A 12,564-nucleotide genomic window follows, 5' to 3' on the forward strand; every position below is an offset into this window, starting at 1 on the left:
CAGGAAGGCACATCGTGATTGGCCTGGCGGACAAAGTGGCGGTACTCCCTCCGACAGCTGCTTTTCCTTATCGCACCATCGACGCGGGTGAGAAATTCTGAAGGTGATTGTGGCACTCTGACAGTCTTTGTCCATGAACCCACCAACATCTAAATACAGCAGGCGGGCCGCCTAGTAGGCGGACTGGGAATCCTTTGAAAAAGTGATGGCTGAACCATTACGGCCAAGATCTAAATCAAGCCCTTTGTTTTCAGTTTAAAAATCAGAGATGTAATTAGATTTTAGAAATACTTTTTGTGAGCATTTCTTAATTTTTTAAGATACATTAAGCACTTGACATTACAACACTTTGAGAGAAATTTGACAGCCAAATGTTTAATTGGCTCTCTAAAAAATCAGAATAGAAAATGTGCCTGTATATAGATATTTTTCTAAACCAAGTGAGCTTTTCTGTTATAAAGTGTTACGGGATAATACACATAAGCAGTTGTGCAGCCTTCAAGAATGCAATATGATTCCCATGATAGAGAATGAGGATTACATATAGGGTGTTTTTTTGCGAGCGTGTAATTTATTTGCCAGGTTTTAAATCGCTTATAATTCATCACTGTATGGTAATTCTGCCTTCATTTGGGGGTATAAAGTAACACATTATTTGATGGTGTCTAGTACATAGCAAAAGAAGCACATTTCAATGTAATTATCAGGCAGATTTCTTAAAATTAAATATACTGCATGGGGTTTATTTCAACAATTTTACTGGTTATATTATTTTGACAAAAAATACAAATTAATTGCCTAATGTATTTTTAACCTTTGTTTGTTTTTCTTCTTCAAAGGCCACGTAAAATCCCTATCTTTACGCTTGATTTGATGCTTGACAATTCCGGGGTTCACTTCAACACACCGCTGGAACACTTTCAAACCACAGTGATGTCCTTGTTTGATAAGGGGATCCAGGCTACCAGCAAGGTTCCTCAGCTTGAAAAGGTCTGTTACTGGTGCCCATTGCTTACTGAAATGTTTATATTATTGAAATGTTCTTAATCATTTTTTAATGGAAATATATGAATTGTAAAATGATAAAGACTACCATACCTGTCTCACAACTTCCTTTCACTTATCTCTCCTTTCACTATTATCATCTAAATCTCTGAAATCATTCTCTATGTCATAAACAATCCTCTTACCTGCCCACTTTTACTAATGCACTCGCTTTGTCACATTCTCAACTCTTTCTCTCTCTCTCGCTCTCTCTATCACACACACAAAAACCAAACACAGCCTTCCTACTCTCAAATGATCTTTTCATAACCCTCTTACTTGTCTTCTCCCCACCCTGTTTTCTCCTCGCTTGCACACCTTAACCTCCATTACACTTAGCCTTTCCTCATTCACATACCTCTTCCTCAGCTCCGATTCCTTACACAGGCCCATTTTTTTGCTCTCACATTCGCAGTCACAGATGCACCAAAGATGGCTGTACATTTAATGCTTTCTATCAGCAGTGCAAACATTGAATGAACACTTTTAAACCTTACAGTAGTGAAGTCAAAAGCTGTGTTCCGCACTTAGGCAGTATTTACTTGGAGGTCATGCTGGTGATATCTCCACCGAAGATCATGTACTGGGTTATAGAATTAAATTATAAATTCATTCACTGTTGACTTCGAGATAAAATATGGTTATGTAGTTGTGGAAAAGGACTAAAATAAAGGTTTGGGGTTAGTTACAAACTGATAGACCTGATTCTTTGGTTTCCACATATTCAGGAGTAGCTGTAACCCTTTAGGTTAGTAACCTAGCCAGCTCCCTAAAAACTAGACTTAGGGCAAGCACGCACAAGGCAACCTGTACAGAAAGGTTTTGAATATGTGCACAATTTACGCCTTTCGATACTAGCCCTAGTGTCGCCCCGGTTCAAATTGTTGATAGCCCCCGGTGAGTAGATAATCTTTCCTTTAACACATTGGCAAGTAATTGCGCAAAGGAAATGACTGAAGACTAAAATACCTTAACTGAGTAAAATATCTGTTTTCTCCCCACTGACTAATGTAATTTTTTTTTCAAAAACGCAAGTTGGCAGAAAACAAACAATACTACATTTGTGCACCTTATATGCAATTAGAAAGATATATGTTTCAGAGTAATAGGTCCAGATGCACTGCAAAGAAAGATGAAACCTAGTAGATCATTTCCTGAAGAAACTGGGTGTCCTGGGCTTATTTCATGGCCACACACTTCCCCCATATCTTTTTATATGTCTGTGAACATCCCCTGGCTGCTTATTCCATGTGTTTCTAACTAATAGCATCTGACCATACCTTGATTCCATTAATGAATTGTAGGGGGAGTTTTAGATGGACATTTCCTAGTGATATCCCTCTTGGCGACTAGGAAGACTAGGACTCTCAGGCTAATGCATGTACGCTCTCCTCTGGAGTCTCCCATCTCCTCCATAATGCCCCGCCGCACCACTTTAGGTGTCAACTCAATTCGCTTTCTAGTTGTTTTGGCAAGATAGCGCTGAACTGTCCACTAAGGTAGTCATTGATTGTATCATGGATGCAACACATATGAAATATGAATGCAAGTTAAGGAAACAGAGCTGGGTGCAGAGTTTGCAGTCTCAGGGACAGAAAAAGAGTCAGGGAGTAATAAGAGACAAAGCAGAGAGAGAAAATAGATGAAAGGTGAAGCACAGAGAGGGCACAGGATAAATTCCTGAACCTCACGGTAGGATAAAGTGTTGGACTTGGTCAAACAGCATGACAGAGAAAGTGGGAAGAGAGCAGTGATGGAGCACTGGGCCCTCAAACATAAACGCTTAGTCAGGTCGTTAAAGATTTTTCCCCATTGGTCTGATGGACCTTCGTTAGATGACGTGAAGCACTGAAAGGGAGGAACATCCACAATAAATTTATAAATTGTGAAGCCAATGTGACTCCACAATAAGGGCCAGGAATCACTGAATAGAGTTAAAGGGTTATTTTGGATTACCAAGCAATACAGTATATATGCAGACCAGGAATAAGTTCAATAAATGCAGGAGTACAATAGGTTAGCTGAAGTATCTCAGTAAGTTAAGGTGCAATATTATGACATATCGAATTTCCATAATCACAATTGTATAAACACAGATTAAAGAAAACATGTGTTCTATAAAGAAACTTCCATCGATCTTTTAAAAATGAATTGGATAGATAGTGTGGCTCCTATATTCCCAATAGGCTCTGCGCATTGGAATAATATATTCTACAGATTTGACGTAGGACTGAGGTCGACTAGGTCTCTATCGAATATACTAAACTTAATTGTGAGTGCCAGTTAGCTCAGAGGTCACTAGAAACTTTCTCGAATACACAAGAAGGGATTAGTTTCTGACAACCGCATAAACATGACAATTTTGTTTCCCCAAGAATAAACGTATCTTCAGAGTCGTGGAAACAATAGATAAATATTTTCCTAAGTCAATCGTGCATGCTACGTTTCATCAGAGGTGCAGAGAAATAGAGAGACGGGAGTTTTCGATAAAAGGGATTTATTGAACAGTCTTCTTTCTCATGCAAGTAAAGTGAACTGCTACAATCGTAATACAGGCTGTAAAGTATAATGCATACAGCGAGAGTGAATTATAAAATAATACTGTAAAAGCATTGTATGGTTTCTAAACCATAGATAAATACATACATAAATAACAAAGGCTAAAAAGTACTCAACTGGTGCTTCTAAAATACGCCTACCCCGATGTACCTAACCTAATTCTAGTACGAGGGAAGAAGTAAGTGTGGTGTAGCATAGGTTTAGTTTCTTTGCCAAGAATCTATCCAAGATTTCTCTTTAGGGTCTAATCAGCTCATACTTTAGTTTAGAATGAAGGAGGTCTGGTATCTCTTGCCTCGTGACTCGATTTCCCAACACCCCGCGAGGGGAGCTTGGAAACACTGGAGCTGGATTCTCAGTGAGATAAAGGACAGCTTCTCGATCAGTGAATCAGCTGGAGGGTCGGCTTCCTTCGGCACTTGCTGTAGCGAGCTGCGTCGAGCAAGTAGATAGTTGAGCTGCTCTGAACCACTGTGTGTTTGCTATGGCAAGTGTAGGCATATTTATACCTAGAAGGTGCCTGGTTTGACGTAAAGTCGGGCATAATAACAGCATCAAAGAAGCCCACGGGAATGGTAGTTCTTTGAAAACTCCATGAGTTCTTGGACAAATCAATATTTAAGCAAGGGGATGTCCCTGACTGCTTAAGCCGGTTTTCCAAGAAATCATTGTGGCTTTTTTGAACGGGTGGAAGTAGCCATGCCTGTATTTGGACTGCATGGACTATGTTATGATTTCTATGCCTATATAAAGGCAATGTGAATTGTACCTATATAAGGGAATGAATCAGGAAATTTTCTCTCGGATCCTAAAACGCCATACAACAATAGATGATCATCTATCGAGGGTCTCTAAATGGAGAGCATAGGAAACAAAGGTGTCAGCATGTTCAGACTTCAGTAGAAGCCCAAACAAAAGAAAAATAAGTCTTTTGCATAAAGCCTCATACTTTCAAGAATAGTACCAGCTGAGAGGTCTGTGCCTATCTAAGTCTAAATAGAATCTCTCCTAACACTATGAGAGCACACATTTTAAAGTAACAGGGGATTCAGAACATTCTTATCTCTTTCATGCCACCCGAGACCAATCAGGTCTCTAATTAAGTACATCTGCAACATCACTAGCATCAGAATGAAACTTTGACTGTCCACCTTAAACATCTTGCCATCCTGATACATGATAAACAGAAAGGATTCATTCGACCATTGTTTATCCACGTTCACTGCCAAGTTTCCCTTCAGGCTTCTCTATCAGCCATGTAATACAACAAATAAGCCTTTATCTAGCTTACAAAAACCATGATAATAAACCTGCAAGGAAAAGAGAAAGCATGTTGGCGAAGCCCAATCAATGCAACTGAGGCCTGTAGTAAGGCTAATTTAATGCACACTTTCTATACATGGCTATACATGCACATGTAACTTTAGGAAGAAATGTAAAATGGGAGTAAAAGAGTACATGTTTACATATGCAAATATAACTTTCAAAATAAATGCAATATTGTAGAATAGTATGATCTTTCTGGCATAAATACCCCCACTTTTATTCTGGTTACCGTGTGTTTTGGCTGTTGTTCACTGGGATCCTGCTAAACAGGACTCCAGTGGCTGTGCTCTTTCTCCTAAATTTGCTGGTAAGTACTTTGTACACTCCACAATTGGCATGCTGGGGTATCATTATAAATTCCTAGTATATAGTACTGAGGTACCCAGGGCATTGGACCACCAGGAGTCTCCCATGGGCTGAAACATGTATTATGCCACCCATGGAAGCCCATGCAAACTGTGTCTGCAGAGCTGGCATTGCACTCTGCGTGACAGGGTTCAAGCACCCTTCACTTTAGATCTAAGGTTTTCCTTATATCCTGGTCACTGCACTTAAAACCTATATGTCACCCCCAAGGTAGGCCCTTTAGTCCAAGGGCAGGGTGCATGGTTCTAGGTGTGTGGGTACCCCTGCACGAGTAGAGGTAAGCCTACAAACCCCGGACTCCATTTTCTGTGCTTCGTAAGTGCAAGATGACCATTATAAGTATGTAGTGGACACTCCCAAAGTCGAGATGTTTAACTACATAATGGCTGCCCAGAACCTGGTCCTATTTTGTATCAAATATGTTGGAATCATACCATTACACATATTCTGATGTTAGTGGCATGATACCACGTACTGGGAGCTCCATAGAGGACTCCCCAATACCTACCTGTGTAGCCTTTCAGCATCAGCCTGCCAGCCCACACTGCTGCCGGTTTCAGACACTGATCTGCCAAATGGGAGTAAAAGAGTACATGTTTACATATGCAAATATAACTTTAAAAATAAATGCAATATTGTAGAATAGTATGATCTTTCTGGCATAGATACCCCCACTTTTTGCCTGGTGTCAGTGTGTTTTGGACCACCAAGAGTCTCCCATGGGCTAAAGCATGTATTATGCCACCTATGGAAGCCCATGCTAATTGTGTCTGCAGAGCTGGCATTGCACTCTGCGTGACAGGGTTCAAGCACCCTTCACTTTAGATATAAGGTTTTCCTTATATCCTGGTCACTGCACTTAAAACCTATATGTCACCCCCAAGGTAGGCCTTTTAGTCCAAGGGCAGGGTGCATGGTTCTAAGTGTGTGGGTACCCCTGCACGAGCAGAGGTAAGCCTACAAACCCCGGACTCCATTTTCTGTGCTTCGCAAGTGCGAGACGACCATTATAAGTATGTAGTGGACACTCCCAAAGTCGAGATATTTAACTACATAATGGCTGCCCAGAACCTGGTCATGTTTGGTATCAAACATGTTAGAATCATACCACTACACCTATTCTTATGTTAGTGGCATGATACCATGTACTGGGAGCCCCATAGAGGACCCCCAATACCTACCTGTGTAGCCTTTCAGCTCTGTCTGCCAGCCCGCACTGCTGCCGGCTTCAGACACTGTTCTGCCACCCTGCTGATGAGCCTAGCTCGGGCAAAGGGAAGCCAAACAAAATGTTTTCTGCTACAGAGAGATGTGAGCATCTCTCCTTTAGAATTAGGTAGGGTGATAGTGCTTCCGAGTTCCACCAGACTGCATTGAAGGGCATATTTGGTGTTTTTCTTGCATAAACCAGTTTCAACCAGTCCAGAAACCCTTGGCTCCTGCTCTGGCGCAAAACTACACAAAGGAAAAGGGAGTGATCACCCCCCTTGTTCAGCCTCTCCTCTGGGAGGGGTGCCCCAGAGCTTCTCTAGGTGGGCACTTGATTCTTCCCCAGACATCCCGTGTCAGTAAGCGAGGTGGGGCGGAGGGTGGGGTGGAAGTAACAAACAACAGAATAGATCAAATAAATAAATAAATAAATCCACCCACCTTTCGGCGATGCGGCGAGCACAAGGTAAATGGTTTATTATTATTATTATTTTTTTTACCTATCCCATCGTTTGTTACTTCCACACTCTCCCCCCCCTTCCAGCCCACCGCACTTAACTGCACGGGCCGTGACTGGATTCTGCCATGTTGGATCTGGGCCTCTGGGAGCATCTTATTGGCTAGCACATCTGAGTAACGTCCTGACCCCCTCGATAGGTGGGGTGCCACAGAAGATGTGCTTCCCCTATCTGGGGTTACCTAAGGGCTCCCCTGAGGGCAGGCCATTATATTTGTCCCGAAAAGCACTCCAGGAATCTACTGCTGTCTTCTGGAGCTTCTTTAGCGACTTTTCTACTGGTGCACACTGGAACTCTGCGCATCTTCAAGCCAGGACCCACAACAAACTGCACCCAGTAGGAAGATTCCTGCTGTGTATTCGGTCCTGCCCTTCTTGAAGATCTGCAATTCCAGGTCTGTGCATCCTCTGAGTTACCAAGGACTCAGCCTGCATCCAAGCTAGAAGGAATCTCCCTTGAAGTGAAGGAGTCACTTTCCTGCATCCGCAAGCACCACCTCAACGACGACGCCCGGGTTGCTGATCCTCTTGTCTCACATCTTCTGGTTCTGCGATACAGGTGGTGGTTTGTGGGTTCTCCAGAGGCCTGGCCAGTTTTCCCTGCAAGTTGGGAGACTGTAATCCCTCTCCAGCCAATGGTGCCTGCCTCCCTGTGCACCATGTCTGTTAGTTGTCACTAAGGCGTGCTGGCTTTCTTAAAGGAAGTTCTTTGAGCTCCAAGCAGCCCCTGCCTCCAGCACTGCACAGCTGCAAGCATGTCCTCCTGCCTTTATCTTTTGCATCATGGGACCTCTTCTTCTGTGTGCTGCTGGGGCTTCTTTGTGACGTTCTGTTCCTGCTGCCAGCGGGTCTTGCGGGGACTTCAACAATTCCTTCTGGCTCTCCATCATGCTGGGGGCCAGTCCTGACTTACCCTTGCTGGGTTAGTCCCTCAGACCTTGCTGGTCTGCATCTTTCCATCTTCACCCGCAAACCGTTGTTTGCGCCTGCACTCATTGACCAGTGTGGGACAGCTTGTGAAGGTCTAATGGTCTTCTGCAACATCGCCTGGTCTTCACAGCTGCTGTTTTCTTCACATCGCACTTTAGCAAGAACCTTCAACCAGAACTGGTACTGTGCTCATGTTCCTCCTGGTCAACTCTGGGTGACTTTTCCTCAAAAAACTTTGTGAGATAGAGAAGGACATCTTCTTCTGTGGCTACAGAAGCTTAAAACCAAAGACAATCCTTTATCTGATGAGGAGAGTGGTTCCTCACTTAAAACTACAGCTTCAAAGAAAAGAACTAGTGAGGCAGAGCTGATGTCTCCTAAGGCTGCTAAGGTGCTGAAAAAGCATCACCACACCTCAAAACATGAAGATCAGCCTTCATCGTCTAAAAAAGAACCGGTCTCTCTTAAGGGTCAGTTTGTGCCGTTTACGCCTTCTCAAACTACTTCAAAAATTAAGCAGGCATCAAGGTCTGTTTGTGAGACAACTTTACCTCACAAGAAAGAGGCTCCGTCGATGAAACCGTTGACGCTCCTTCGTCGACGAGAACCTCTGTCACCTCGACTACACGTCAACATCGACTTTTTCGTCCCCTCAGACCACCATGATCATGTCGTCTGTATCGTCTCCGTCGACGTTAGTATCTGTGAAGGTGAGACCGTCTACGATTACTACTTCATCTTCCTCGTCAACGAAAAAAAAAGACCTTCGTCAATGGAAATCTCATTGCCGCTGGGGCATTCAGCCGCTCTCAAAGGCAAGTCTCTCTCGTCAACGCTGTCCTCATTGGCGAAGTCTTCGTCAATGGTAGCCTCGTCGGCGCAGTCCTCGTCGACGGTAACCTCGTAGACTGCAGCCTCGTGAAAGGTAGCCTCGCCAACAGAACAGAAGAATTCAGATACAGATCCTCATTGACAAACCACGTTGACATCAAGATCGTCGACGTAAGAACTGCCAACGAAAACTTCACCTATGACATCCTCGTCAGTGGTTTTCTTGACCTCGTCGTCGATGCTACTCCCGTCAACAAATATAGCTTTTTCTAAGGTTAAAAGACCTTCAAAGGAGGTTATACTGCCTTTTCACACATCTCCAAGTAAGGTGCCTCCCTGTCCTTCAGAGAAATGTTTTGATTATGGAGCAGATGAGGAGAAATCAAAAAACGAGGGAATGTTCGGGGTGGTTCACAGTCCTTCTAACCTTCTCATTAAATGCCAGGATGATGAGGATGTGGATTAAGTACGTTTCCCTGAAGTCACCAACCAGGAGAGGCAAACTGAACAGACTATCCAAATGCCTGTTTCTCAGGTTTCAAATTTACAGCATATGTTAGAGGATTACTACCGCAGATTACCTCCTTCAGAGCCGGCATCTTCAGTTCCTCAATCGCCTATTGCACAGCCCTCATTGCTAATTAGACCCTCCCCTCCGGTTATCCCATTACCTATGGCAACGCAACATCAGGACCAGGAGGTTCATACCACTGATGAGTAGAGAGAAGAGGGAAAACTGGGTGAGATATCCCTTCCCAACGAATGGGATGACTATCAGATCCAGACACCATCGCCTTCCTCTCTCCACCTCCAATAGATTCTCCACCCGAAGATATTGTGGGCTTCCATACCCTCATGGAGAGAACTGCAAAGAGGTTTCAGCTTCCCATGGTTACTAAGCAGGCTGACTGTTTCCTGTGAGATTTCAAAAAACAAACAAAGAGACAGGTTCCCTCTATTCCTATAGTAGACTTTATATGGCATGAGGGCTTAAAGGTCATAAAGACACCAGTGTCTATTCCGGAAGTCTTACCTAAATTGGAGAAGAAATAAAGGGCTCTGGATAACTCGCCTGCCTGCCTTATCGGGCAACCTAAGCCAGATTTGTGGTTTCGCAAGCAGCCTAGCGTTGTGCCAGAAATCCTGCTTCACCGCTGTGGGCCCCGCCGGAAAGAGATGAAAGACGGCTTAACTCCATCGGTAAAACAATTCTCCACCATGGTGGCAACTACCGTTAGAGAAACCCATTCTCTTGCTAGTTTAGGCAGATATGACTGCCAAATGTGTTCGGACATTTCACCATATATAGAAATGTTACTGGAGTAATCAAAATCTTAGGCTCTCAAGATCCTGCAATAGGGAGAAAGGATCTCAACTGAGATCATCGATTGCGCAGTGGATGTTTCTTCCACAGGATTTTGCCAACTGGCAGGGGCTGCGGCCCTGAGGTGCCAGGGCTGGCTAAAAGCTACTTCTTCTAGACAAGAGGTTCAGACTAAGATAATTGACATGACTTACGATGGCAAATCCCTATTTGGACATCACATAGATGAAGCCCTTCAGACCATCAAAAAGGACACAGACACTGCAAAGGCCCTTGTTACTTTACAGTTCAAGAACCAGCCCTTTCGTGGAGCAAGGGGATGTTGATTGTCCTCCTTTCGGGAAGGTTACAGTTAGTACAAACAGTATCAACCATATCAGGGTCATTCAAGGTACCCATCATTACAACAGCAACTGTCGTTCAAACAAGCTCCTGCCGCCTCCTACAAAAATTACAGAGGGAAGACTGCAGTCAGAGGCAGAGATAGCTCCAAGAAGCAGTGACAAACGCCCACTGCCGGCCACTGTTCTCGCCAATTCAGTCAAGGTTGGTGAAAGAATTTCCTTTTTCTTCTCCGAATGGTCTGCAATAACAAGGGGAAAATGGGTTTTGGACATAGTTGCCAATGGTCACACTTTAGAATTCTTAAAGATTCCTCTAAACTACCCCCCCAGAGGTCCTCCTCTTGCCCATCTAAAAGAGCTTTTGTCCCAAATAAAAATAATGTTAAAGAAGGGAGCGATCGAATTGGTACCAGATTTGCAACGAGGAACAGGGTTCTATTCAAGGTTTTTCTTCATAATGTAGAAATTGGGAGAATGGCGTCCCATTTTAGACCTTCGTTGCCACAACAAATTTTAAAAAAAGCAATCCTTGGGATGTTGTCTCTTCAGGAAGTGCTTCAATTGATAAATCAGGAACATTTCATGGCAACCATAGACCTTTAGGGTGCCTATTTTCACATCTGTATCCTCCCCAGACATAGGAAATTCTTACGCTTCAGGATTTCCTTCCCTTTGGCCTTTGTTCGGAGCCCCGAGTGTTCACCAAAGTCCTACCACCGGTGGAGGCCCATCTATGTCAGGCTGGAATTCAAATTTAGCCTTATCTGTACGATTGTCTCATAAAGGCAACATCTTTCATAGTGGCAAGTAGTCACACTCAAAGATATCTTTCTCTCTTCCGATCCTCGGGTCTCTCAATGAATCTCCCAAAGTCTCTGTTATCCCCTCAAAGGTGAAAACATTCTTAGGGCCAACCCAGGACACTCATCAGGCAAAGGCTTTGCCTCTCAAGAAAGACAACAAGAGATTCTCAAGATGGCAACTTTTCTTCTCTCAAGAAAGTTCACTTCAGTCCTCAAGTACAAATCACTTCTGGGAATATTATCCTCTTGCATTCCCCTAGCTCCCAACTGTCATCTGCGAATGATACCCTTGCAAGAGATGCTGGCAAGCAGTGGCTGCAAATCTCAGGGTCCTTCGACAAAGTTATCAGGATAACCCCTCAAATGAAAGAAGCGCTCCCATGGTGGACTCACATCCCAAACATAGCAGCATGCCTGTCGTTCTTAGTGGACTCACCAGATTTCACAATAACAACCAATGCATCCCTCGAAGGGTGGGGAGCACATCTAGAAGGACTGACAGTGAAGGGAAAATCAGACATCCACCAACGAACATTGCACATAAACCTTCTAGAATTGAAAGCAATATTCCTGGGTCTGAAATCTTTTCTCTCAATAATATCAGAAGCTTCTGTATTATTCAGCACAGACAACACAACAAGCATGCATTATTTAAACAAGCAAGGGGGGACAAGATCAATTATGCTATCCCTGCAGGTACAGCAAATTTGGGATTGGGCTATTCAACATCATATAACACTTACAGCAGTGCATGTTCCAGGAGTGGCCAACATCCTAGCGGATTCATTGAGCGGGTCGATTATAACCAACCACGAATGGGAACTTCACCAACAAACACTGGATCACATCTTTCGGTTGTGGGGCAAACCGAGTCTAGACCTATTTGCAACCAGTCGGAACCGCAAATGACAATTCTTTGCCAGTTGACTGCCCCAACAGGGATCGTACGGGAATGCATTTTTGATAAATTGATCATCGATTTATGCTTATGGATTTCCTCCGATTCCTTTAGTCCCATGGGTGCTTCGGAAGATGAGGAAAGTACCCTGCTAAATACTTCTCATAGCTTCCAGGTGGTCTTGCCAATTCTGGTCCACAGAGCTTCTACTCCTATCGGAGTGCAAACCCAGGCTGTTACGCCCATTGCAGAACTTGCTGACAATGAACTGCAGCCAGGTCTGCCATACGGAACCAACATCTCTGCGATTAGCAGCTTGGTTCCTGAATAGTATGAGTTCACCGACTTAGTAATACCTGCTGACTATCGGGAGGTCCTAGCTAATGCCAGAGCGCCCTCCACTATCAAAACTT

The 12,564-nt window shown here is 43.8% G+C and overlaps 1 protein-coding gene across 2 annotated transcripts in view; it reads left to right on the top strand.

The window, feature by feature from the left end:
* Window positions 1-12,564, top strand: part of DNAH1 (dynein axonemal heavy chain 1) — a 1,443,760-nt gene that overhangs the window by 180,764 nt on the left and 1,250,432 nt on the right. For both annotated transcript variants that reach the window (XM_078661462.1, XM_078661463.1), the window contains exon 13: window positions 840-990. In XM_078661462.1, the coding sequence (XP_078517588.1) occupies window positions 840-990 (151 nt within the window). The remainder of the gene's footprint in view (window positions 1-839; window positions 991-12,564) is intronic.

Source organism: Lissotriton helveticus, chromosome 9 (genome assembly GCF_964261635.1).
Source record: "Lissotriton helveticus chromosome 9, aLisHel1.1, whole genome shotgun sequence".
NCBI classification, from domain to species: Eukaryota; Metazoa; Chordata; class Amphibia; order Caudata; family Salamandridae; genus Lissotriton; species Lissotriton helveticus.